At 51.5% G+C, this 26,884-nt stretch overlaps 1 protein-coding gene and 1 long non-coding RNA gene across 10 annotated transcripts; one reads left to right on the top strand and one right to left on the bottom strand.

The window, feature by feature from the left end:
* Nucleotides 1–1,267: 1,267 nt before the first annotated feature.
* Irf5 (interferon regulatory factor 5) lies at nucleotides 1,268–12,220 on the bottom strand. Of its 8 annotated transcripts, none has more exons than XM_052722286.1 (10): nucleotides 10,477–11,398; nucleotides 10,118–10,253; nucleotides 7,253–7,458; nucleotides 4,383–4,572; nucleotides 4,024–4,082; nucleotides 3,508–3,541; nucleotides 3,072–3,329; nucleotides 2,476–2,868; nucleotides 2,276–2,394; nucleotides 1,268–2,061 (listed from the first exon to the last, which is right to left on the bottom strand). In XM_052722286.1, exons 2-10 carry the CDS (start codon nucleotides 10,200–10,202, stop codon nucleotides 1,816–1,818), a joined length of 1,590 nt encoding a protein of 529 aa, XP_052578246.1. In that variant the 5' UTR covers nucleotides 10,203–10,253; nucleotides 10,477–11,398; the 3' UTR covers nucleotides 1,268–1,815. The 8 variants fall into 8 exon arrangements, with proteins under 8 accessions (XP_052578246.1, XP_052578247.1, XP_052578249.1 ...); XM_052722287.1 differs by having other exon boundaries at nucleotides 7,253–7,622; nucleotides 8,737–10,195; XM_052722289.1 differs by lacking the exon at nucleotides 10,118–10,253 and adding an exon at nucleotides 8,737–8,862 and having other exon boundaries at nucleotides 7,253–7,622; nucleotides 10,524–11,398.
* A 97-nt stretch (nucleotides 12,221–12,317) lies between these two features.
* Nucleotides 12,318–21,784, top strand: LOC128100148 (uncharacterized). Of its 2 annotated transcripts, none has more exons than XR_008214682.1 (2): nucleotides 12,318–13,257; nucleotides 19,400–21,784. It is a non-coding gene; the product is annotated as an uncharacterized LOC128100148 (long non-coding RNA). The 2 variants fall into 2 exon arrangements; XR_008214683.1 differs by lacking the exon at nucleotides 12,318–13,257 and adding an exon at nucleotides 14,174–15,687.
* The last annotated feature ends 5,100 nt before the right edge of the window (nucleotides 21,785–26,884 follow it).

Here is a 26,884-nt window from a genome sequence, read left to right as displayed (position 1 = left end):
TTACTGGAAATGAAAACTTCTCTGACTGCCTTACATTTATGAACATTAGATTGTGTGTGGCTACTGCATGTGTTCATGTGACTGGGTGGGTACAGGTGGAGGCCAGTGGTGGACATAGTTGCTCTCATTCCCTGAGACGGTATTATAGAACCTGCACCCCACTGATTGCCTAGACTGGCTGGCCCTGGAGAGTCCCTTGTTCTGCCTCCCGATGACAACATATACATTAGTGCCTGACTTTTGTTTTGTTTTGTTCTTTGGTAACGTTGTTGGGGATCCAAAGTTGTATCCTGTCAGCACTCTCCTGACGGCCATCTCTCTAGCCCCATAAACTGGGTATTTGATTTTAAAAAGAAAAAATGTTGTCTTTAATAGCGGGGGATTCAGCTCAGTGCTAGATCACATCCTTAGTGCCCCCACCAAAAAATGTTTTAGGAGAATACGTGCTGGATATTTATACATGAAATGTTGTTTCTAGTATTTACTTCAAAATAACAGTAGGGAGCCTGGATTGGAGTAGCAATGAAAAAAGAAAACATTGTTTGGACTAGAAAATTATTCTTAAGAGCCAGATTCCAGTGATGAACCGCCAATTTTCGTGTAATATCCTAATGCTAGCACATGCATGAAGACAAGACTTATTTTTTAAACACGTTGCACTCTTTTAGGCAGGCTGTCCCAGACTGGCTTTGAACTCCTGAGTTTCCTGACTTAGCCTCCTCGGTGCTGGGGTTACAGGCAGGAACACCACACCCAGCTAAACCTTGTTCATTTTGAATGTGTGCTACATGGAATCAGACATGGCCGTGTGCAAGCACTCTGCCACTGAGCTACATCCCCAGCCATTAGGCTCATAGATTACCCCAGCACTTAGGAGATAGAGGCAAGGATAGAGGATCAGGGCTTCAAAGACAGCTTTGGTTAATACCACAAGTTTAAGGCCAGCCTGGTCTCAAAAAGAAAAAAGGATCCCAGATTTTGATGGTCTGAAGTGTAGCTAGAATCCAAATTCCTTTTTTACTCCCTTCTGGGACAACACACATTCAAAAGTCCACATCTGCCTCAGTCTGCTTCCTCGAAGCAGAGGCAGCCAGATAAGTGTCCGTGAAGGCCCAGCTGACTGCCTGACAGAAAAGCAAGGTCTCCCCAACCCTTGTACCAGGCACCTCGCTGGAGAGCAGGTGCTGAGGCAAGGCCAGTCAACAACTGAGCAGTCTGGTAGAACGGAGGAGCTGTTGGCCCTGGAAACAGTCACGAAACGGGCAAATCTGCTTTTAACATTTATTAATCCAAAAATATATTAAAATCTACTTTCTACCCCAGCTTCTTAGACTCTGAAGGAGGGCAGCTGTCAGCACAAGTGTCCAGTGATGTCCTTGTCAGAGGAAGATGAGAAAGGCACAAACTAGGGAACCCCCAAATCAGGCCCATTCTTTGCAGAAGCCCCACCAACACTCCTTGGCCCTTTTTGCTAGAGAAAGTGGGGCAACCATAAGAGTTGGCTACCCTGGGGTAACTGGACCTGTGTATCTAAGCTTCGGGCTAGTGATGTTCCCTCCCTCCCGCTGGGGCTGCTGGCCACATTTCTTCAGAGCCAAACAGATTAGAGAAATCACTGGAAGACAGTGCTCAGATCGAATTTTAGGGAGAATGTGGCCTGAGGCCTCTTGTATGTCCTTTTTGGCCCTACTCTCCTTTCAAGAGACTCAGAGGTAGAACCCTGCAGTCAGCCAGGCCTGCGGGGGCCACTCCATTGCCATGCCAATCTCCACAGTTGCTCCAGGAAGCCCAGGACAGCCACCATCTGCAGCCTTGTTACTGCATGCCAACTGGGTGCATGGGCCAGGGCCCTTGGCCAGCACCAAGGCCTGCCACAGGAGGGGCCTGGACCATGGGCTGCAACCGCTGCTGGGACTGCCAGATGTGATGGAGCTCTTTGAACTGCTCCACCATGTGGTCTTTGAGATCTGGGTTTGAGATCTGCAGCCGGATGCTGTCTGCTGACCAGGAAAGCTCCCCTGAGAACATCTCCAGCAGCAACCGGGCTGCAACTGGTACCACCTGGGGAGCAAAGGGAAGAGGGCATGGAGAATTGTTGCAGGGCTGTTCAATCAAGCTGGGCATGAAGACATCCAGAGGCAGATGGTGGACTGTCTCCTCCAGCCCTAGCAACCAAGTCCTCGTGGCCCGGAGGGCCCCACCTCTATCCTGGGCCAAAGATCCAGCCCCATGTCTCCTAATATTGAAGCTACAGCCCAGTTGGCTAGGGGCACACCTGTACAGTAATGAGCTTCTTCTCTCGGGGCTTGAGGTCAGGCCATTCTTCTCCAAAGCAGAAGAAGATCTCAAAAGGTGGTGGAGTGTTGGTCTGACCCTTCTGGAACAGGATGAGTTCTGCATCAAGATTAAGGCCTCTAGTTAGAGGTTAGAACCCTGAGTGAGGGACAGCCAGGAGGAGCATGGAATGGACCTCACCATTGAGAAACTGCTCTAAGCTAAAGAGCTTTGTCTTGACTTCTCGCTGGATGGGGTTGGGGCGTGAGCCATGGGCTAAGGCGCAGGGCCCACTCCAGAACACCTTACACTGGCACAGACGGATGGCATACAGGTCCTGGCCCTGCAGCTGGAGGATGAGCCCACGGTCCAGGACGTCTAGCAGCTGGTTTGTATAGAAACGCTGCTTGTCGCTGGGGATCTCCTCTGGGCTAGGGAAGCGCACTTGCTCCAGGCTCACGGGGCCAAAGAGTTCCACTTGTTCCTGGGTAGCCTCTAGCTGGCTATAGAAGAGCCTACAGCCTTGTGGGTTGCTAATGGTGAGGGCACGAGGCGGACGACCACGGTACTGGAACTTGATCTCCAGGTCAGTCACTGTGGAGCAGAGCATCGAGTTGCCCAGGCTGTGAGCCCCATGGCTCTTTGGGCAGTCAGGTGTAGGCCCAGCCTCCCCAGTTTATCCCTGGCCCAGGAAGACTGGCCTAGAAGCTTTTCTTTGTCATCCTTCCGTATCAACCCTGCCCCATCCCCACTACCGCTCTGCCCTGCCAACCTGCCCAGCCCACCAGAGTTCTTACAAGGCAGCATGTGGGGGCTGATGAGCAGGTCAGGCAAGAGTTGTTCTGAAGGAGGCTGGCTGGGAGCCAGCGGTCCAGGCTCCAGGTCCTCAGGGAGAAGCTGCCTGAAGCCAGCAGGGGTTCCAGAGGGAGGGGCCAGGAGATTTGGATCTGGGGCAGGGGGACCCAGCCCTACAGATGGCTGGAGAGCAGGTGGCCACTTGACGCCTTCTTTGGGTAAGGAGTAGGGTGCTATGGGAGGCCCAGGTAGCACAGGATCTGCAGAGGATGTGGTGAACACAGCTGTCAATGCCACCTTGAAGAACTCTTCCAGGCCTGACCCCCAGACTTGCCCCCCTATCCTCCCTCAACACCCTCCCAAGTACCTAGGATACCTGTCACTTCTTACACTAGACCCCCCTACCCGACCCCCAACCACACCACCTCCCAGCCCCACCTGTGATGGTCAGGCCTGGCAACATTCTCTGGAGCTGAAGGGAAAACACAGGCAGTGGATGAGGGAAGGCAGGTCAGGTTAGTAAACTGGCACGATGCCGAGAACACAATGCTCAACAGACACAGCTTCCGTCCAGTGGGGGCCAGCCCCCACTGCTGGTCCCAGATCTGCCATCTTCAGCAGGTCATGAGAGCTGTCAGAGTCCCCATTTCCAAATGTGCGTTCTGCAGGGAGCAGTACCCACCAAGCCTCACTGTTGTGGAGATCTGGTAAACCTGACACACTGTAACAACAAAACCCTAGGAGGGACGAGATGGGCACTCTGCCTTCTTCAGAATCATCAAAGGACAACCGGAAGAAGAGCTGCAGAAGAGCATGAGCTCCAGAGGAAAGGGCTGCTCAATCCTAAAGTGGGTCAGGGCAGCAGAGACCCCCACCAGGGCCAGCCAGCCCCATCAGCTTAGTGCAGGAGCTTGGTAAACACAGCCCCTCTTCCCACCACTCAGCCCCACACACCTCTTCCTCTTCCTCCTCCTCCTCTTCTCCAGGAATGTAATCATCAGTGGGCTGGGACTCTGCACGTTGAGGGAGACAGCAAGAGAGGGGGTCAGTGGCAAAACTGGGGCCGGGCCAGGCTGTGGCTCCATCTGAACAGCCAGAGAAATGGCCCCAATCTCCTGGGGTTCCATGATGCACAAAGCTGCCCAAGTACGGTTGAGTCAAAGGACCAAGCATCAAGAAGCAGGAGAGAGACCTCCCCCGAAGCCAGGAGCCCAAAACAAGGGCAGTGGTAAGGAGCAGCAGCCGGAGCCCTTGCCCCACTCCCAGATCCTCATTAGGAGCCCTGGGTGGTCGCACAGGGCCAAGCATCATACCTGTGGGAGCAGGACCATTAGAGCAGACCTCGTAGATCTTGTAGGGCTGAGGTGGCATGTCTCGAGGGCCGTCATAGAACAGACGGAAGTCACGGCTTTTGTTAAGCGCGCAGCGCAGGTTGGCCTTCCACTTGGCTGGGTCAGCCTCGTCCACCCCCTCGGTGTACTTCCCTGTCTCTTGAGCCCAGGCCTACGGAAGGAAAAAAGGACTGCAGAGTACAGGGAACTGTACCTGTCACGGAGGCCCCAGCAAGTCTCTTTTCCTACAGGAGTCACTGCTGAGAATTTGGGCCACCAGGCTAAGCCTTGCTAAGGCTTCGTCTGTGTTAGCTGGATTTGACCAAGCCTTGTCCAGCCCTCAAGAGTTCAGACAGGCTCAATGAAGTCTATGTACTGCTCGCTGCTGCTAGGAGGCCATAGGTACAACTCAAAGGAGCACAAGAAAACATGGCAGAGACGAGCTCGTGACTTGGAGCCAGGTTGGGTTTGGAGCCAGGCTGGGTTTGGAGCCAGGCTGGGTTTGGAGCCAGGCAGGCCAAATCAAGCTGCCTCTGTTTTGGACCCTCCTTGACAGTACCTGGAAAGACTCAGGGAGTCAAAGCCTTTAAAGTACTCCGAACTGTGCCTACATGTGGGTATGCTTCAACGACTGGTGTTATTATTCTTGTTGGTTTTGTTCTTTTGAGACAGGGCCCCATGTAGCCCAGGCTGGTCGTAAACTTGCTAAATAGCTGAGGATAACCTTGAACTCTTGATCCACCTGTCTCCATCTCCCAAATGCTGGTATTATAGGCCTGCAGCATCATTGTCATTGCTGTGTTGAGGATAGAACACACAGCCTCACACCTGCTAAGCACATTCTCTTTACCACTGACCCTCGACCTCCAACTGATCTTATTATTTTGCATGGCAATCTTGTGACGTCAGGATTATGTGTTTCTTCTCTTTAAACTAGCAACTTAATTCTGATAGAATTATATAGAATTTAGAAATATCCACACAAATTGTGGTAAGAATCAAGTATAAAAGCTAAAAAAATACGATTTCAAAGTTTTTTAGAATCAGAACCTCTTTGATCTAACGATTTTAAACTCCAGACTCCAGACCTAAACCCACCATTAAAACAAAGGGTAGAATTTAGGAGGAATTATGGTTTTTTTCCTCCTAACAGAGAAGCACAAACAGTCTGAAGTGTCCAAAAACTGAGACTAGGTGAGTTATACCGAATCCTTCTGGTGGCTACTCAGTGGTCACGCAAAGTGATGCAGACCTATGTTGGGAAGGAAAGCTAATCCTGATGCTGGGTGAAAAGACGTGGGTTATCAATCAATACATGTAGACCAGCGAAATGGCCTACACATGAAAGAAAGCACTTGCCACAGTGTTTGTAAGACCTGACGAGCTGAGTCTGATCCCTGGAATTCACACTGTGGAAGGAGAGAACCAACTCTTGCAAGTGGTCCTCTGACCTCCACACACATGCTGTGGTACTTGCGCACTCCTCACAGATAAGTAAATAAATAAGAAAAAATTAAAGCATACGTGTGGGTTGAATGTCTTGGCACACATCTGTCATCCAAGCACTTCAGAGGCGAGGACAGGAGGATCAGAAGTCTAAGGCGAGAATCAGCTATACATCAAGTTTGAGGCCAGCCTGGGCTATGTAAGAGTATTTCAAGAAATATAAAATAGGGCTGGAGCGATAGCTCAGAGGTTAAGAGCACTGGCTGTTCTTCCAGAGGTCCTGAGTTCAATTCCCAGCAACCACATGGTGGCTCACAGCCATCTAAAATTCGATCTGGTGCCCTCTTCTGGCATGTAGGCAGAATATTGTATACATACTAAATAAATAAATCTTTAAAAAAAAAAAAAAGAAATATAAAATAATAAATAAATAAAACATGGGGTGGGGCTGTCCCTAGTGGCAAAAAGTGTGCATAGCATGAGCAAGGCTGGCCTTGATCTCTAGCATAAAGATTTCCTTGAAAAGTCAGCTAGGCATGGTGGTACATACTTGTAATCCCGACATTCTGGAGGCAGAGATAGGAGGATTGCCACAAGTCTTAGGCCAGCCTAATCTACACAGTGAGTTCCAGGCCAACCAAGACTACACAGGGAGACTCTATCTCAAAATAAAACACATTAAACATTCTTAAAATATGACTACGTTCCAATTTTGCCTCTCATATACTCATACAGAAACCTTAAGACATTACAATTATATATTCTATCGTAAAACTATTGTAGTAGGGCCTGTCCAGCATTAGGATTAGAGATTGTTGGACATGGCAGTACATGCTTTTAATCTCAGCCCTTTTGAGGCTGAGGCAGGAGGATTACAAGTTCAAGGCCAGCCTTGACTACAACAGAGAGTCTGGCCAGCTGGGCATTTAGTGAGACTAAAACTGAGCCGGGCGGTGGTGGCGCACGCCTTTAATCCCAGCACTCAGGAGGCAGAGCCAGGCGGATCTCTGTGAGTTCGAGGCCAGCCTGGGCTACCAAGTGAGTTCCAGGAAAGGCGCAAAGCTACACAGAGAAACCCTGTCTCGGAAAACCAAAAAAAAAAAAAAAAAAAAAAAAAAAAAAAAAAACTGAAAGATTTGGTGTTTAAAAACTGAGTTGGTGGCTTCACTCATGTGTGTACTAACTGTGTGTAACAGTGAGTCAAGAGCAAGGAGCATTACAAGGAGTTACAGGAAGGTCCACCCTGCTCTCGGTTACAGGTTAGAAGAGGTGATCCTGTGCCTAGGTGTTGGATCCCCTGAGCCCTGTAGCGGGCAGAATGGACAACCTCCAGGAGATGATTGTGAATCTCTTTACTGGGGAGGGGCTGCCCCAGAGGTCTAGACAGCACCTTATACAAGGCTTACCTTGAAGATGGTGTTGTCTCCATCCTGGCTGGGACCATGCCTTGTGGCATGGCGCCAGGGGATATAGAAGAGTTTCCTTTCCCCATTGACCCACTGAAGCCCTGGGTACTGGCAGCTGTTCACCTGGGCCACCAACCAGGGCTTCAGCCTCACGCGGCGTGGTGGTGGGGCAACCCCCGGGGCTGGCTGGTTCATGGCAAAGGGCTCTGCAGGAGAAAGCAAAGTGGAGTTCAGCAGATTCACAGCAAGATGCTCCATGCCCTGGGTGGAGGAGTCATGGGGATGTCTCTCCAGTCCATTTGGGTATCTGAGGTCAAGCCCGCTTTTCAACCCTCAGCTTTCTCGACAAGGCTCACTCAACCGATGATTTCTGTTAGGGGAGAAGGAGATTTCTGTGCTAGTGGGTACTGTGGGCCCCTTCCTTCAATGGACCATCTGTTTTCCAGGTACGATCAGTACCCAGCTGCTGCTTTACTGAAGAATCACCCCAGTTGTCCCAGGTGAGGCCACCCATCACTCTGGAGTCACACACAGTCAAAGCTGGCTCCCTTGCATGGCGGTGGGCTAACGGGGTGATGGGCACTGGGGTTGGCTCTTCCGCCATGCCCTCTCCCTCTTGTCACTGCTCAGCCTTTCCCTCTGCAGCTTACTCAAACTCCTTCCCCCGAACTGCCCTTCCCCATCCCCAACAAATCCTCTAAACGAGTCCTACCTCAGGCTTCTGACAGAGGCCAGCTTCAGACAGAAGCAGACGGTGTGGATGGGGTTGGGGGTGGGGAGTTCGTACCCAGCTCACAGAGCTCTTCCATCACTTTTTGGCCTTTTGGCTAAGACCACGTGTCACACTGGTATTCCTCCTCAGTGTCTCTCAGGGGTGACGCTTTCTTCCCCCTTGACCTCTTTATAGAAACCCCACTAATCCACTCAAATGGCACTGGGCACCCAGCTTAAATGGCACCACCCTGAAGCCATCCACGTCCTAGCTTCGGTTCCTGCTGCTTTTCTCACATCGTTCGGTGCTCAGGAAGCCTCTAGAGCAGAGGTTCTCACCTTTCCTAGTGCTGTGACCCTATAATACAGTTCCTCACGTTGTGCTGACCCCCCCCATAAAATGAGTTTCCTTGCTACTTCAGAGCTGTAATTTTGCTACTGTTATGAACTGTAATGTAAATCTCTGCTATGCAGGATATCTGACATGTGACCCCTGTGAAAGGGTCATTTGATCCCCAAGGGGGTCACAGCCCACAGGTTGAGAAATACTGCTCTAATGTTTACAGACCTGGGTCACACACATGGTGGCAGGAAGTGCAGCCCAAGGCCTACCAGCTCCCCACTGGAGGCAAGCCCTGCACAGGCCACAGTCTCTGCCTCCCTAGAGTTAGGTCCCCAGGACACACGCACCCTGGTTGGTGCCCTCCCCTTCACCTGCTCACTCTCTTCTAGACAGAACCTGAGACTTAAAACAGTCTAGCGCTCCCTCTTACCCGTCCTCAATCCTGGGAAGGTCTCACCTTCCCCTGTCCAGGCCTTTGGTCTTGAACTCTTGAACCCAGAGTCAGAGGCAGAAAAGAGGGAGGCCACTGGGCCACCAGCTCCTTAGAAAGGAGTCACTGTTCCGCAAGTTAAGGAATAAAATTGATCAGGCTTGTTTGGGTTTTGCAGTATGGAGCCTCAGTTTCCCCTGCAATCCCCGACCCAGTATCTTTTGGGTTGTGGCTGCTACATGCCACATCCAGGCCAGCAGAGTGTCGCTCTACAGACTTGAGAGCAGTGCATAGCTCAACTGTCAGTGACCCGTGAATAGTAATGCCAGCTTTGGACAGCGAGGGTGGAAAGGCTCCCTGCCCTGCCCCCAAGCCTAAGAAGACAGTGGCTTAGTTCCTCTTTCGACACCAGCCTCCACCCTGACCTAAGGGAAATGAAAGTGGCCTAATGGGACAACTCAGAAATCTGACTCACTGGGCCGACTTGTGGGCTGACGGAGGGAGGGGACATAGAGACTATTCGTGAGAGTCTCTGCAGGCCCATCTCTGGATCATTCCCTGGCTCTAAGCCTACCGACCTTTACCTGTGTCTCTAGTTATAGCCCTCAGGAAGCTCTGATCCTAGAATGGAGGGAGCAGCTGGCCGTTCTGACCACAGGAAAGTGGACACCAGGATAGGCAAGTTACTCTGAAGACCCCCCCCCCAACACACACACACACACACAGTCCAGACTGTAGCTGGCCAAGGGTGGTATGAATAGGGAGACCAGAAGGACTCACTCCCCTGCTCCATGCCTCAGGGATCAAGGAGCCAGGGACCACTGCGGCTTTCTGCCCCAGCCTGATGTTTAATTCAGAGAAAGGTTTTGAAATTGTTACTCTGGCCTCAGTGTTAGGAAGGGACAGTCCCTTCAGATGGAGTAGGGACACAGAGAAAAGACCCCCCAGCAAGCCAGGCCACCAGGGCCAAGAAAGGGTGCATTCACTTAGCCACAGAAGGTTCCACCTGCAGCTAGGCCCACTGGATCCTTCCCCTGAGTAGGACCAACTTCAGCATCCATCCCCCCAAAAGATCCCTTCTCCCCAAGAGAAGGCTTAGATCTGAGTCTGATCCTAGGTCTGTCTGTTCTCAATTCCAGGGTCTAAACATGGCTGCCTTCTTCTGGGTTTGGAGGAAGATGGACGCAACACCCAGACTGAGATGTGTGACTATCAACCTGTAAAGGAGAAACCGACAGAGCCCCACCATTTCCACGGAAGTGTCAAAACGGGTACAGCCTGCTGAAAACCCGAGGGAGCATCCCACATATAACTAGGCAGGATGCATCCTGAGAAGCAGTCCTTGAATTCCAGCTGGGATAGGGAGTCCCCCGCAGCTCACCCCAGGGTCCTGAAGTCCCAGGAGAGGCCACCTGGGCAGTCAGATCACTGAGAGCCCCCGAGGGCTGGTGGGGAGATGCTGCCATAACGGGAGTAATAGAGGCAGAACTTCAAACCCCACATCCAGTTCAAGGAACCTGCAAGGGGTTACCTGTATCAGCCTAAGTCCCGCCCTCTCCAGGTGAGTGACACACCCGGGCCCTGCCCCTACGGAGTGCAGACAGGCTTGAGATTCTGGGGCAGCAGGTGCGGCAGGAAGAACCCTCTCTCAGCTTCCTCCCAGGGGCAGGTTGGGGGAAGGCCAGAGTGCAAGGGAAAGCCCCGAAGCAGCACTTTTAGTTATAAGGGGTGGTTTCCTACCTCTTTCCTAGTCCTAAACCAGGAGCGTAAGGAGTAGGGACGGATACAAGGCCCCCAGCTTCTCCAGCCTCCTCCGTCAGCCCAGCAGCCCACGTCCTTTCTGGTCCTATTCACTTATCCCCACACTGGAGTCCAGGCCAGGCAGGTCCCTCGTGATCATCCCTGCAGACTCCACCCGGGACAGAACGTGGGGGCTCTCTGAGTCAGCCCCTGAAGTCACCTCAGGGTTCTGGCTTAGTATCCGTTCCTGGACCGTTCCTCTGGTTGGGGATGCCCCATTCTGCTATGCCAAGAGGAGGTTAGGGAAGTCCCAACTTCCACCCCTGCTCCTAGGTACCCGCTCTGGGCCCTCTAGGGGTTTGAGGCACACCTGGGGTCTGGGAGACACCCGCGCTGCGGTTGGATGCCAACCCAGGCCATCTCCCCGCCTGCGTTGCGGCCACACTGCTAACACTTCTCCACTTTCAGATTCTTAGTTGTTTCCTTCTTAAGTTTAGGGGCAGGCCGTCAAGAAACCAGACCAAGCATTTGCGCCCCTGATTCTTCTTGATTGCTAAGAAAATTGGCGTCCTTTTGGAGCCACGAGTCAAGGGGTGGCGCCACTATTTGACACCATCTTCCCCCAGTCCCTGTTTCCACAAATTCCTGTCCTGGCGTTTAAGATCCTTGGGAGGGGTGACTGCTTGAAACCTCAACCTCTTACTCGAAAAGGTGAGTTGCGGCCGGCCGGGGAGGAAGGACGGGCTGTGCGCCGAAAGGATCAGGGCCGGAGCCTCGCTCCTCGGTGCCAGACTGCGGCCCTGCGCCAGGGCGCTTCGCATCCTTGACCCTGGCCAGGCGCAGCGGTGATGCGCACTCGTCCCTCGCCTCTCCGGGCTTTCCCCGCGCCGGTGGGACGATGGCGGCCGGAGCCCTGCACTACGGGCTGGCCAAGGCGTGGGGCGCCTTGGAGACGTTGGCGTCGGTGGGCGCTGCCTGCGATGAGCGTCCACCGCGGAGAAGCGGGATCGCGACCCCGCCGGCCCTCCTGGCAGGCGTCCCCGGGGGGCGCAGGCCGCCTCGGGGGGGAAGCAGTGCCTCGGCAGTAGCTCGGGACGGTTCCCACCGCTCTCCGGGCGCGGGACCCAGCACAGCCCACAGCTCCCGGACCTACCTGTCTGCGGTGCGCCCGCGGGGAGCCAGGAGCCCCGGCCGGGCGCTGCGGCCGGTCTGAGCCCTCGCCGAGCTGCGTCTCCCGCCGGTCGCCGAGCCCGCCCCGCACTTCCGCATCGTGCCGCCCCCGCCTCGGGCAGAGCCCCGCCCCGCCCCACGCAACCACCCCAGGTCCCCTGCACCGACCCGGCCACCGCCCACCGCGAGGAGCGCTAGCCAGGCCCAGGGCCTCGCCGACCTCGTAGACAGCTCGGCGGCCCGCACGGGGCTCCTTCGGGAATCCGGAGACAAAGTCACCCATCGCCCGGTCCCCAGACACCCGGTAGCCCGTCCCCACCCACCCGGTCCGCGCCCGCCTGGAGCTGGAGACCCGCTGAGCACAGGCGTCAATGGAGCCACACTCCAGGGCGTTTGGAGGCGACTGAAAGCCCCCCGGCCCTCCGCTCCCTGTTTCCCACCGCGACCAAGCCGCAGGCTGCGGTACCCGGAACCCCCTTTCAGCATACCCTGGGTCACTGTCTCTCTTCAGCCTACCAGCCGGCTCCGACTCAGTATGTGGCTGCTGCAATCCCGCCTCTTCTTTGGCCCCGACCATCACCATGGGTTTGCATTTGAACTTTTTTTTTTTTTTTTTTTCGGTTCCATAAACCCGCCTCGCTGCTGATGCCGGCCTCAACCTCCACACATCCTGTTCATGTAAGAACGTTCTTCACTCGCTGACTCCCACTCTTCAACTTTTGGGTCCTCATCACATTATCTGGGAGGCTCGGTGGCTTTTCTGGAAGGTTCTACGCTTTGAGTCAGCTTCTGGTTGTGTTGTGTTTGGTGTTGTTGTTGGTTTGTTTGGGGGTGGAGGTGTAAATCAAGGGGCAACTTCTCAGAGTCCTGGGGATTGAACTCAGTTTGTCTTGCTTTGTGGCAAGTGCCTTTATCCAAGCAATGATCCATTTCACAGGTCCCAGTTTGTGATTTTAATGTCTGATTTCCACTGAAATTCAGCTTAATGAGGGACCAGTCCTGTCTTGCATCATTCATGATCTATAGTAATTTTTTTAAATTTTTTGGGGGGGTTTTTCGAGACAGGGTTTCTCTGTGTAGCTTTGCGCCTTTCCTGGAACTCACTTTGTAGTCCAGGCTGTCCTTGAACTCGCAGAGATCCGCCTGCCTCTGCCTCCCGAGTGCTGAGATTAAAGGCGTGCGCCACCACCGCCCGGCCTGTAATTTTTATTTTTATGTTTATTTGTTACTGATGATGGACCTTCACATGCTTGGCAAGTGCTCTGCCACTAAATATCTGCCTGCTCTGCCCATCACCATTTTAAAAGGTTATTGTGTTTGTTTTGTTTTGTTTGTTTGTTTGTTTGTTTGTTTCAAGACAGAGTTTCTCTGTAGCTTTGGAGCTTGTCCTGAAACTCACTCTGCAGACCAGGCTGGCCTCGAACTCACAGAGGTCCACCTGTCTCTGCCTCCAGAATGCTGGGATTAAAGGCGTGCGCCACCACCGCCTGGCGGACTTTTTCTTTTCTTTTTTCTTTTTTTAGGAAGGAGATATGTTGCCTATGCTGGTCTCCAACTCCTGGAATCAAGCAATTTTCCTGGTTCAGATTCTTTGAGTAGCTGAGATTTCAGGTGTAGCATCACAAGAAGCTTAACTGAACATATATATATATATATAATTGTATATATATTTTACCATCTTAATCCTTTTTAATGATTTATTTATTTTTATTTTATGTGTATGAGTATTTTTGTCAGCATTATGCACATCTCTGCAGTGCCTGCAGAGACCAGAAAGGGGAGTTAGACCTCTGGAACTGGAGTTACAGACAGTTGTGAGCCAACAGGTGGGTTCTGGGAACTGAACCCAGGTCCTCTGCAAGAGCAGCAAGTGCTTTTTTTGTATGTTTATCTGTGGGTGCACATGAGCATGCATAAGTCAGAGGACAGCTTGTGGAGTTATTCAGCACCCTCCTTCACCATGTGGCCCAGGGGTTAAACTAAGGTTGTCAAGCTTGGCAGCAGTCTCTTTTGCCTGCTGAGCCATCTTGCTAACATGTCCCACCCTCGTGGTTCACTTTCAGATAGCAAATAAAATATATACGTTCTAGATATGCTGTTTACCCTTTACATTTCAGAGTCTTGAGTTGCTAACAGACACAGTGGCATTGTTTAGCTGAATTAGAATTTTGGCTTCTTTGTCCACCTCTGCTGGCTTTCCAGGAATGTCTGGACTGGGCTTCAATGAGTGGAAAGAACCTTGTGGGTTTATTTTGCGTTTCCTTCTCCCTGTATGTCTCCCCTCCCCTCACTGTAGCCCGAATATAAAGTGGAAATATGTATTATTTGTATCTGCCGAATACAGCGCTATCTCAGGCATGCTAGGCACTCTACCATTGAGCCACACCACCTTCTGTTTCATATTTTTAAATTTAAGCCACATGTGGATCCAGTTGTGTGGCACTCCCCTAGCACAGGGCAGCCAAGACCTAAGCCAACCTTGAACTGCAGAGAGAGACCTTTTCTCGAAAAGTAAGTAGTGAAAGGGTGAATGGGTCGGTTTTCTTTCTTTTTTTAAAAAAATTCCATTCATTCTTTCAAATTTCTTTTTATTGCATTTATTTATGTGTGTGCATGTTCCTGTATGTATGTGTGTATGCACACAAGCATGCAAGCCGCAGCGTAAGTGTGGAGGTCAGAGGACAACTTTCAGGAGTTGGTTCTCTCCTTCCACCATGCGGGTCCCGGAGATTAAAATCAATCTGTCAGGTTTGGTGGCCAGTGCCCTCACCTGCTGGGTCATCTCTCCAACCACCATACCACCTCTTCCCTCCTCCTCCGATTCCTTCTCGTCCCTCTCATCTTAATAAGAGAGAGTTACTATGCAGCCCAAGCTGATGTGGAACTTGCAACCCTCTTCTCTCAGCCTCCAGAACGCTAGCATTACAGGTGCCACCACATCAGACTTTTTCACTAAAACAGAGAACATCTTAGGCAGGCATGAGCAATCCCAACATGCAGCAGGGTGCCAGAAGTTCCGCCATCATCCCTGACTATGTAGTGAGCTGGTGGCCAGCTTAAGCTACACGAGAGCCTGGCTCACGACAAACTGCTGGCTTCCTGTGGGGGCATTTCCTTGACACCCCAAATACTTGGAGGGCTGAAGAGAGGGTGGCTGAGAGTCCGAGGACAGAAAAACTGCTACAGAATTGAATGCTGTCCTCCACAAAATAAGAATCGCTTTCACTGGAGGTCAGTTACGGTTTGCTGTGGTAGGGACTGAACTTTGGGCAGGCTAGGCAAATGCTCTACCACGGGGCTGTGTGTATCCCAGCTCTCTCTTTTGTCTCTTGCGTTTAAGAGAAAAACATTCTGTTGGTTTAGAAATGTATCTGGGGTAATGGCCAAGAAAAGCCTTTTTACTGTCCAATGTTCCCAACACACAAACAGCCCTGGGGACCATGAGCTTCCAGGCATTCTGTACCCCGTCCCCTTCCCCTCTCTATTTTTCTCAGTTGAGGCTCCACCCGTAGAGCCTTGGAACGCCACCCAGAACCAGCAGGGACTCGGCAGCAGAGGCGCCATTCATAATACGCATCCTTGGCTAGACCTTGCGTGTCGGGAGGAAGGAAGGGTAGTGCTCGTTCAGCAAGCAGAACTCCAGCTCTTCCAAGAACGAAGGCTGGACTTCTCCCCTAGACTTCTTGCAGCATCACAATCGAAGGGGAAGTGAAGCCCCGCTCTGCTGCTCGAGACCAATCTCAGTTCCCCTTGCTCAGTCAGGGCCGGTGAGGGTGCAGAGAGACTTGGCCTGGAGCTCATGAGGAGCCCTGGTGACTCCCCACCAGTGACATGACCCTCTCACTCACTTCCTCTGAGCATGTGATAAGAGGTACGTTTATCTGCTTTGGGCAAAGCCATGGTATGAGTAGAGGCACAAAGTGGGTTAGAGGAAGCCATGCCACCAGAGGGAACCGAAAGAAACCCAGGGTGAACGATGACAGAAGGAGAGCGGAAGCACAAGGAGAAGCCAAACTGACTCCCACCACCGGCCCACTGCAGGTAGGGCCTGGGCGATGCCGGCTGCCTTTGCTGCCCAGCACCTCCCTACAGGAACCCCATTTTCTCTGGCCCAGGCTTTGCAGGGTCTCCAGGCTGGCCTGTTTGTCAGACATACCACATTTCTGAGAACTCTCTGAGCTGGACATCAGACTGAGTCCAATTGGGGATCGAATCCCAGATCTACTGAATCCCAGATCTACCCTCCAGGAAGTGTGAGACATGACACACCTCCTCTGCTGGACTCCCCTCTCCATAAAGTGAGAAGACACACCTCCTCTGTTGGAGGCCCCTCTCCATCTGTAAAGTGAGATGGTCCTATCCCTGTCACAGATGGAGAATGTCAGGTTGCTTGCTAAATCCAGCACCTTGCATCTGCCAGGACAGAGTGGTAAACAAATCTATTCTGTCCCAAACCCACTGTCCCAGAGCTTCCAGTCTACGGGTTGAGACAATTAGACTCAACCCCTGTCGGGTAGCACAGCTGGGACTAGTGTTGGGGGCCACCGCAGGGGCGGCCTTGCTCAGGGTCAGCGGAGAACTCAGAGCTGAGACAGATGTAACCCAGCTGCTCTGGCCTGGAACTTTCCAGTGGTTTTATGACCTGGGCTGTGGACGCTGCTGTCAGAGCTTCCTCTCTGTTTTTACTAACTGCTGCCTCCTCTGAGCCTTCTGAGGTATGACTCGGAAGTCCCCATTCAGTCAGAGCTGTCACATGGGCCCCTCCAGACCGTCGGTCCTCACCTTTGCCAACCCACACTCAGTCTCTCTTCCACAACCTGGGGCCTAGGAAGTCGTGCAGACACCACTTCATCCCGGGGCTGGCTCTCTGTCTTACTAAAAAAAGAAATGCTACTTCCCTTTCTTTCCCTGGCTGGTCGCCTCTCCTCTCCCTCATGTCCTGAGTGGACTCCATTTTGACTTTACCCCTTCGCCTGGGCCTGGGACTTGCCAGCTCAAGTTGGCCCTAAGCCTTCAGGAACCCACCCCCCGCCCCAACTCCAGTATTCCTGACCTCTTGGAGCTCCCGATTCAAACTCCCACATCCAGGGGTTTTTCATTATTCCCTTTAATGGCTGTGGCGGAGATGTCTCACTTTCCCCTGGGATTCCTCTCCTGTTGCCCTTCCTTGGGTTACTTAGCGTTAGCACCCTCCCCACCTTTGGCCTGCTTAGAAAGGCACCCAGACTCCGGTGGGTTAGTTAGATGGCCACCCTTCCCACACTCCCTGAACTTGGTCTTAGAATCTGCTAAACTCAGCATAAGCATTGCCCCACACACTTCCCTCCCCATCGCTGGACTCTGTCATCGAAGGGACAGGGCCTCCCTGTTGCCACCAGTCTAGAGGGCAGGCTGTGGTTCATGCAGCAGGTACCCGGGGAGGAGGAAAGCGGGGAGGAGGAAGTCCGGATCAAAACCTCAGCCTTCTGGGACCCCTGCAGTGGTCATGGGGGGCCCCACAGGAACCAGCCGAGGAGCTCCTCAGAGTGAAGAAAGCAGAGAACCTGGGAGCTAAAGGCCCCGGGGAGGCTTGCAGCCAGGCCCTCTCCTTTCTTTGGTGCTTTACAGGAAGAGGAGGGTGCCAGACCTCACTAGAGTAGACCTAGAGTTGAGCTCTTTGAAGGCCAGTGTCCTGCATCCTCGGTGTTTTTTGCAGTTTTCTAAGCTAAGATCCTGATGCCCAACCAAACTGTGGTGGTGTTGGGCACACTGGACCATGAACGAGCTGAAGGGCCTAGAGACTAGGGAGACCCTTTGCCCATGTGGGTGGGTCCTTCCAACAAGGCCTTTCCAGTTTCCCAGCCTCCATCTCCTCAACAGCACTTCCAAAGTCACAGAGGTGCTGCCAGGCCTGGATGGCTTGACCAGGAGCCATTTCTGGAAGATGGAGGTGCAGGGAGGGTGGGAAGAAAAGCCCCCCCCTCAGGCCTCTTCCAGAGGCCTCTATACTCCCCCCCCCCCCCCCCCCCCCCCCCCCCCCGCGCCAACTCTAAGAGCTTTTCTGTGCAGTAGCAGATTATAGGAGGCCCGGGCCTGAGACAGGAGCAAGGGCAAACACCCCCAGTTCCCTTGGGTCTTAGCAAGTTTACTCCATTCTGGGTGCCTGATGCAGTTCTGAGGTTCAGGGTGGGCAAAGCGACAGTACAGAAGCGGGGACCCTCGCACACGACAGCCTGTCCTAAACCACCCAGAAGCAAGCATGAGCCTGACACCTTCCCTTCACCCCCAACCCACACCCTCACCAGGGGGAGAGGAGAGAGAACTGCTGATGAAATCAGATGCTGGGTTTTGAAGTCAACTAAACCATAAGTGACATTTTAACCCTTTGGAGTCAGATAGATACACGATTACACTAATAAGATCTCAATATATGCCAGACACAGGTTAAGCTCTTCTGACATCTTAATGTGGTTAATTGTAGTCAGTCACTAGACAGTAGATGTTATTTGTGCCCACATTTACCAAAGAAGTAAGCTGAATTCTCTGCTAACTAACTTCATGAATTTTCAATTTACTTCTGTGAGGGTGAGGTGGGGGCGGGGGAGGTGTAAATTTTATTGCTGGGTGGTAGTGGCACACACCTTTAGTCCCAGCACTAAGGAGGCAGAGGCAGGAGGATCCCTGTGAGTTTGAGGCCAGCCTGCTCTATAGAGTGAGTTCTAGGACAGCCAAGGATACACAAAGAAACTCTGTGAAAAAGCAAAACAAAAACTGTTTATTAATTTATGGTTGTTTTTTTTTTTTTTTTGAGACAGGGTTTCTCTGTTTATCCTTGGCTGTCCTGGAACTCGCTCTGTAGACTAAACTGGCCTTAAACTCATAGACTGACCTGCCTCTGCCTCCCAAGTGCTGGGATTAAAGGCGTCCACCCAGCTAAAATAATTTTAAAAGTTTATTTACTATTATTGCTATGTGTGTTGAGTGTGTGTGTGAGCGTGTGTGTGTGTGTGTGTGTGTGTGTGTGTGTGTGTGTGTGTGTGTGTGTGTGTGTGTGTGATATGTACACAGGGAAGTGCATGATGCTGTGATCTTGTAGTCAGAGGACATCTTTCAGGATCTTGTTCTCTCCTTCCAGCATGGATTCCAGGCATCACACTCGGGTCCTCAGGCTTGCTCCACAAGTGTGTGTGCTGGGATTTCTACCTCAGGTCCTCACACTTGTGCAGCAAGTATTTTTACCCACTAATATTGCTCCAGATCCTTTTTTAAAATGGTGTTGAGGACAAACCCAGGATCTTGCTGTACAGCACTGAGCTAAGTCGTCCACCTCATCCTGTGCATTCTCATTACTGTCTTTAAAGACCCTCTGCTGGTAGAAATGTCACCAGACCTTTGCCTTCATCCTCAAAGTCAAGGTGTCCTCTCTGTGGACATGCCTCTGCATCCACGTGTCCACCTTTTGAAGCACTAGGGATCACACCCAGGGCCTTGTGTGTGATAAGTTAGCACGGTACCACCGAGCTACACCCTCAGCCTCCAAAATGCCCCTTTTATAAAGACACCAGTTGTAGTGGAGTACGGCCCCTCTGATGACTTCAACTTAATTACTTACATGTGCAGTGACCCTGTTCCCAAAGACAGTCTCGTTCTGAGGCGTTAGAGGGTAGAACTTTGATATACGAGTTCGGGGAAAGAGGGCGCAGCTCGACCTATGAGAATATTTCACACGTCGGCTGCCATTAAACCTGAGGTCATATTTCGTTCTCATGCACAGGGCAGGGTCTGCTTGCTCTTCACCTGAAGACACCGAGACTCAGCAAGACGAGGTGGTTAACCCGAAGGCACGTGGCAACAGGGCAACAAGACACTGGGACCCGGTGCCAACTGCACCGTAAGTGATGCCAGTGCTTGGCCTTGGCTTCCCTTGTAGTCTCTCCGCATCTCAGTGTTCTCATCTGTAAAGTGGACTTGATACACTGTCAGCAACAAAGTGCACTGCTCGGGATGAAGATGCGGCAGGTCCAGTGCCTTGCACACAGTGCAGGTGACAAGAATAAGCACATCAGCAGTTGTTCCATAGGGCGAGCCCTACATTCTGTTGCTTCTCAGCTGCTTTAGTGACCGCCCATCCTGGCCGTCTTAGTTAGGGTTTTATTGCTGTGAAGAGACACCATGACCACGGCAACTCATAAAGGAAAATATTAATTGGGGCTGGCTTACAGGTCAGAGGTTTAGTCCATTGTCATCATGGCAGGAAGCATGGTGGCATACAGGCAGACATGGTGCTGGAGAAGGAGCTGAGAGTCCTACATCTGATCCTCAGGCAGCAGGAAGAGAGAGCAACACTGGGCCTGGCTTGAGCTTTTGAAACCTCAGAGCCCGCTCCCAGTGACACACTTCCTCCAACGAGGCCACACCTCCTAATAGTGTCACTCCCTATGGGCCTATGGGGCCATTTTCTTTCTTTTTTTATTTTATATAAGAGATTTTCTAGTCATGTTACATATCAACCATGGATTCCCCTGTCCTCCCTCCTCCAACCCCCTGGCCCTCCCCCTCAAAACACCCCCCATTCCCACCTCCTCCAAGGCAAGGTCTCCCCTGGGGAGTCAGCAGAGCCTGGTACATTCAGTTGAGGCAGGTCCGATCCCCTCCTCCCTGCACCAAGGCTGAGCAAAGTGTCTCAGCATAGGTCCTAGGTTCCAAAAAGCCGGCACATGCACTAAGGACAGGTCCAGGTCCCACTGCCTGGGGGCCTCCTAAACAGTTCAAGCTCATCAACTGTCTCACTTATCCAGAGGGCCTAGTCCAGTTCCATGGGGGCTCCTCAGCTATTGGTTCATAGTTCATGCGTTTCCACTAGTTTGGCTATTTGTCCCTGTGCTTTTTCTAATCATGGTCTCGATATCTCTTGCTCATATAATCCCTCCTCTCTCTCGTCGATTGGACTCCTGGAGCTCCATCTGGGGCCTGACTGTGGATCTCTGCATCTGCTTCCATCAGTCATTGGATGAGAATTCTAGCATGACAGTTAGGGTGTTCGGCCATCCGATCACCAGAGCAGGTCAGCTCAGGCACTCTTTCGACCATTGCCAGTAGTCTACAGTGGAATCATCTTTGTGGATTTCTGGGGACCACTTTAGCACTCTGTGGGGCCATTTTCATTCAAACCACCACACTGGTTGTATATCCAGAGGAGGTGGAACCAAGGGAGCTTGCAGATCCCCACACTCTCCTGACCCCATGACAGGCTGCCCCTGAGACATGGCCCCACCTTTTGCTCTCCTCTCCTTCCCTTGAGCCAGATATAGCAAGAGAGAGGGCAGAGGGACCCAGCTGCTGGCAGCTTCCTTCCCCACATTTGGGACCCAATATTGTCTGTGCATCAGAGGTGGCTTTGTGTCCTTGAGATGCTATGGCAAGTAAGAGAGTGAGCTGCCTTTGCTAGAAAGAGACCCTTGAGAAACCAGAGAAACAAAAAGAGACCCAGGGAATATGGGATTGGCTGATCTCAAGGAGATAGTCCGAAGTGACCAGCATGGTTCCCATGTCTTAACATAGCTGTGCCTTTGCAAAAACTCAGGTGGTGGCACACACTTTTAATCCCAGTACTGGGGGCAGAGACAGGTGGATCTCTGTGAGTTTAAGGTCAGCCTGGTCTACAGAGAGAGTTCCAGGACAGTCAGGGCTACACAAAGAAACTCTGTTTCAAAACAACAACAACAACAACAAAAAAAAAAACCCTCAGAACTATAATTGACAAAGGGTGAATTTGACTATAAGTAAAGTAAAAATAATTTATTGAGACAAGTTTTCATGTATACCAGGCTGGTCTCAAACATATCTGCCTTCTGAGTGCTGGGATTACAGATATGTGCCACCATACCTGGTTCTGGGGATCAAACCCAGGTCTTCATGTGTGATGGGCAAACATTGCAACTAAACTAAAATCCCAACCCTAAAAAAAAAAAGTGAAGAAATTTGTCAGGCAATATAGCATACCCTTGTAATCCCAGCAATTGTGAGATAAAGACAAAATGATTGGTAGTTCAAGGCCAGCTTTGGCTACATGAAGTCTTGTCTCAAAAAGAAAAGAAGGAAAAGGAGGAGGAGAATAAAGAAGTGGAAAAAAGTTAAAAATAAAAAAATTAAAATATTCTACCTGGCTTCTCTGGGTTATGCTTCAACTTGCTTCCCTATGACTTCCTCCCCAAGGATTTCCAAGACTCTTGAATGTTCCAGAGACCCAGGCCCGCCCTCATGTGGCAGCTTTAGCTGACAGGCACATGAATTGAGTTCCCAGAAGGACATGGGTGATATTAAACGGAGGTGAGTTTTGTGAAGGGAGCATCCACGAAGGCATGACCAGGGAAACAAAAAGCATGTTGGAAGTCCTATGAGTGGAGAGCCAGGCCTCCCCCAGAAAGGCTGCCCTCCGAAGCTGGGGTCCAACCAGATGGCGGCAGGGAAAAGAAATTCTACTCGGGCTACTCTCTTGCATTCCTGACTACAGCAAATGTCTCTCATGAGCCAGACCCAGAACCCACAGGGCATCTGGCATGTAGGCCACGTGACTACCCACTTTGGGTAGGAGTAAGGCAGAGGGTGGCACAGGGAGGGATGGTAGATGGAAAGAAGCTGAAGCCACATGGGGAGAGACCTTTAGGACCCGCTGTTACCCCGAAGCTTCACCCCAGGAACAGCCAAATATGCCAGTTTTGTTCAGGCTGGGAGCTCCTGAATGAATGACAAATTTGTGAATGGAAATAGGACACGTGGGCGAGGAGGGTCTGATTCGCACAGGCTCTAAGAACCAGGTGAGTCGTTCCCCGGGTCACTAAGGACGATTTTCTGAGACCTCACTCTGGGCCTTACATAAACTGTGGACATGAGAAGGGGTCACGGTGGGATGGGGACCAGGGCACCTGCACCTGTGGCTTTTTTGCTGCTATGACTGAATACGCGTTGGTTCGAGGGTTCAGTCCATCGTGATGGGGAAGGCGTAGTGGCAAGAGGGCAAAGTGGCTGAGTCCTCACGGCATCCACAAGCAGGGAGGGGGTAGTGTCAAAATGATCCCGGCACATGGGATGATGCCACCCATATTGGGGACAGACCTTCCCTCTCTGGTTAAGCCTTTCTGCAGACACCCCCATAATTACACACAGAGGTATGATTCCTGGTGATTCTAAACCCAGTCAAGTTAACAATGAAGATGGGCCATCACGGTACCCCCGCCAGGCACCGGGGAACCTGTAAGCCCTTCCTGGACACGTCCTCAACAGATAGGTCCCTAAGAGCTACCTCCTCCATCTGGGCTGCTCAGGGGTACAGGCTGGGTTTCTGGGAGTCAGCTGGGTGTGAGTTCCTCGGGTGATAGGAGGGACAGCTGTGTGCAGAACTGTGGTTAGTACAGTGTGGACATCTGCAAGGCAGCTGCCGAATTCCCCCATGCGCGCCTCCTGGTGGGAGGAGCAGAGAATGACCACAGATATTTTCAGACTGCCACGGAGACAGGGCTGGTGGCAGCTGGTGGGACAGACTTGCCTTCCGCCCCTGGCTGGACAGAGATGGGCCTGGCATAGTGATTGAAACCTGCAGAGGTGTGCAGGTGTATTCTGTCTACCACATTGCCACAAGTCCTGCTCGGCTTGTGAGTCACACCTCCAGACAGGAGTTGCAGAAGCTTTGAGGTATAAAGCTATGACCGGGAGGGAGGGCGAGGAACAGAATGGGAAGTCGACGGCCCAAGTCTGGTCTCCTCCTTAGGGGTCTCTCCCCTGGGTCCTCAGACTGTGTGCCTCTTCCTCTACCTTGAACTAGACTTCAACAGGTAGCAATTCTTGTTACTGGATTTCACATGCAGGAAGCCGAGCATCACTGAAATGAGGGGTAGGGGCCTGGCTGAGGGCTCGAAGACAGAACCCCAAAGAATAAAGAAGTCAGGGACCCTCAACAGCCCCTTAATTCCAATGTTCCTACATTCAGACCCCATGGTGTACCCTTCATTCCCCTACCTGCCCTCCAGCATGTCCCAGCTCTGGCCCCATGTTTTACAATGCTCAGGAAAGGAGGCACCCAGCTTAGATAACCTTGTTGGTGCTAAGGCCCTTGCTGGACAGCGCAGGGGTCCATTCTGGTACATGGTTGGGCGCAGGATAGCAGGCAGTAGAGTGATCACCAGGGGAACCTGACAGGAGCCATTGCTGCTGTCAACACATGTGTTTCTAAGGACATTGACACTGTCCTTACTCATAGGATCTGGGGCGATTCCTTGAGTTGTAGAGCTCTGTGAAATCTCACCAAAGCTACAGCTCCTGCATCCCTAACTCCAGCATCTCAGTGGGCATCTCAGTGTCTCAGTCCTACTTCCTGGGAACCTTTGACCCAAGGACAGCTTGCCTAGATGGGACAGGAATGTAGTATAGTACACTGTCCATGGGTAAACGCAAAGGAAGTCACTGAGAAAATAACTGATATACTTGGATCTTAAATGTGCCCCCAAAGCACATATGCTTAAGGCTTTGGTCTCCGGGTAATGGTGTTGGGAGGTGCTGGAAAACTTGAAGGGCGAGGCTCATTTAAGGGTATGCCTATCTGGACCAGAGTGCCTTCCACTCACCAGCATGCCTATACACCTGGCACTCAGGGGTAGAGGCAGGAGGCTCAAGGCTAGTTAGGGTCTAGCCTGGTCTCCATAGTGAGCTCATCAAGAAAGTTAAAAGATTTCGCTAAGATGAGGAAGTGACAGGAAGTCGGCTCTCTCCACTTCCTGTCAGTGCTGTCCTAGAAGTCTTAGTTAATGTGGCAAGATGAGGAAAGGACATAAAACACACACAAACTAGGAAGGAAAAGATAACATTGTCCTCGCCTGTGGATGATGAAATTGTCTCTGTCTAAAATATGAGACATTAAAAAACTGGAACTGCTAACTGCTTATAAGACAGGATAGAAAGGCCAGGAAAATCTTGGGGAAACGAGAAGGGGCAAGAAGATCCCAACCTGCAACCCAGCTGAAGCCTCTGCCAGCAGCAGGGAAGGATTCTAACACAATTAGCAACTACTTGAGGCTGTCTCCCTTCCCAGCCATGAGCCTACAGTTTTCTAGGAACCTCACCAAAAAATTCCACTTACAAGGAAAAGATGTATCCGAAATCCCTTAAACAACTTGTGTGCCTTCTGGCTTTACCTTATCAGGTCATAATTCCATCAAGGTGTCTCCAGAGCCGCCTCATGGGTTTCTCATCAAATGAGAAGGAGAAGGGGAAATGACTTAGCAACCTTTTGAGATGTAACTTGAGAGTCAGTTAATAACATGTACGGCCAATGCTAAGACAACTAACTACTGACACTTTTTTGGAGATGTCTCTTAAACCCCATTGAGTATGTCTCTCTTCAGGTCTGACTTCTGAGACTCCAACCAGGCATCCTGGGTTAGGGATCAGAAGAACCACTGAGTTTCGGGATCCCCACTTCATCCTCGGGCTTAGGGGCAATGAGAGGAAAGGCCCCATCCAGGGAGAGGCAGATGGCAAAGACCTTTAGGGAGTTCACCCAGCCCACTGCCGGAATCAGCCAGAATCCCCAATAGAGGGATACGTGGTGTTGGAGAGCTGGGGATAATCACAGAGACAAAGCCATTGATATAAAACTATCCTGAGAATTTTATGAATGCACACAAGTTGCCTTATGGTTAAAATATGAATATGGCTATTTATCTTGCCATAACTTAATTATAGTGTAAAATACAGATTCTCGATGCACTCCATAGCATCACATGGCCACACTATTGCATAGCCCAGATACAGACCATATCTACCAGCACCGAAAGTTCTCCCGGGCCCCCAGGAGGCATTGCAGAAGGCTGAGAGCAGGGCCTGAGGGATGAGAAGGAAGTGGAGGGAAGGGAAAGGAACTGTGTAGACAGCCATGTCTTAGCCATTAACGGATTGCCAGTGCCCAGTCCCTGGGAAAAGAAAGTCAGAAGGGACTGGGAAGAGAGTGAGACCAGCACCAACCACCAAGCCTGACAACCCGAGTTTAATCCGCAAGACCCACGTGATGGAAGGAGGAAACTGATTTCCGAAAGTTGTTCTCTGGCCCCCATGTGCATGCCGTGGTACACACCTGTCCCCCCACCCACAAATGAATAACTATTTAAAAAGAGGAGAGAGAGACAGGGACAGAGGTACAGATAGAGAGAAAAAGAGAGAGACACACAGAGACAGAAATAGACAGACAGACAGACAGACAGCAGCCCTGGGTGGGAAGAGGCATGCAGCTGACTGATCTCCTGGTCTGGTGAAGCTTGCCTCTGGCTTCAGAACCCAGGGCTTGGAGGTCACTGCCAGCTCTACAGTGTGCCCACCCACCAGGGTTGGCCATAATGTGAATTTCAGCATAACTACATTGTTCTCTCACGAAAGCAAAACAAAGCAAAAAGCTCAACCACAGTCCTAAAATCCCAACAGGTTCTAGGTGACAAAGAAGGACAGTCCTAACTAACTGTATTGTCCCATGAACAGTGGCTGGCGGGGGCACGGACTGATTTTCATACGTCAGCGGACATCCTGAAGCTTGGCAGTATTCCTGGAGTCCAAGACGTTGGACCTGAAGTCCGCACCGGGAAAGGGAAGCAGGTAGTTCAGCCATGAGAAGCTCATCTGTAGGAGAAAGCTCAACCCCGAGCTCGGGTTGACTGCTCAAATTCTCCAGCGGTTTCTGCTGGGTGTGTCTGAGTCGATGGCGTTCCCTCTCTGCTGTCATTTGTTGTTTTACTTGGAAGCCTGGCCCAAAGGGACACTCTGCTCCCGAGGGGACACCCGGCTCTGCCCAAGGCCCTTTCTATCGTGAACTCCAGCTGACTGCCTTAACAGTACTTCCCCGGCTGATATCCACTGGATGTCTTCCTATCTATCGATTGGTCTATCTAGCTATATACTTAATAGATTCGCTCATTCAGAATGAAAAGATGGCTGTTCTAGAACACTTTTTGAACTGCACAGCATATAATGGGCATAAGTAGGCTCTCCGAGATGCCATTTCTGTTTTGAAGGAGTGACTCTTAAAAAAAACGAAACGTGGCTTATGGGATGATGGTAAGGCTGCTGGTGAAGGGAGAATTGATACCCGTGACCCCCAGCCTCCTACACGTCAGCAGCTGGGATAACAAGGGGATCAGTGTGCGTCTGCAATTCTGCAGCTACTGAGTTGGTATGTAGAGGTTTGGGGATCTCTGCGCACTTTCTTTTCTGCTTTTTC

Source organism: Peromyscus californicus, unplaced genomic scaffold (genome assembly GCF_007827085.1).
Source record: "Peromyscus californicus insignis strain IS unplaced genomic scaffold, ASM782708v3 Scaffold_6__1_contigs__length_162567912, whole genome shotgun sequence".
NCBI lineage: Eukaryota > Metazoa > Chordata > Mammalia > Rodentia > Cricetidae > Peromyscus > Peromyscus californicus.
Note: the sequence above shows the minus strand (reverse complement) of the source record. Positions and strands in the feature narration are given on the sequence as shown.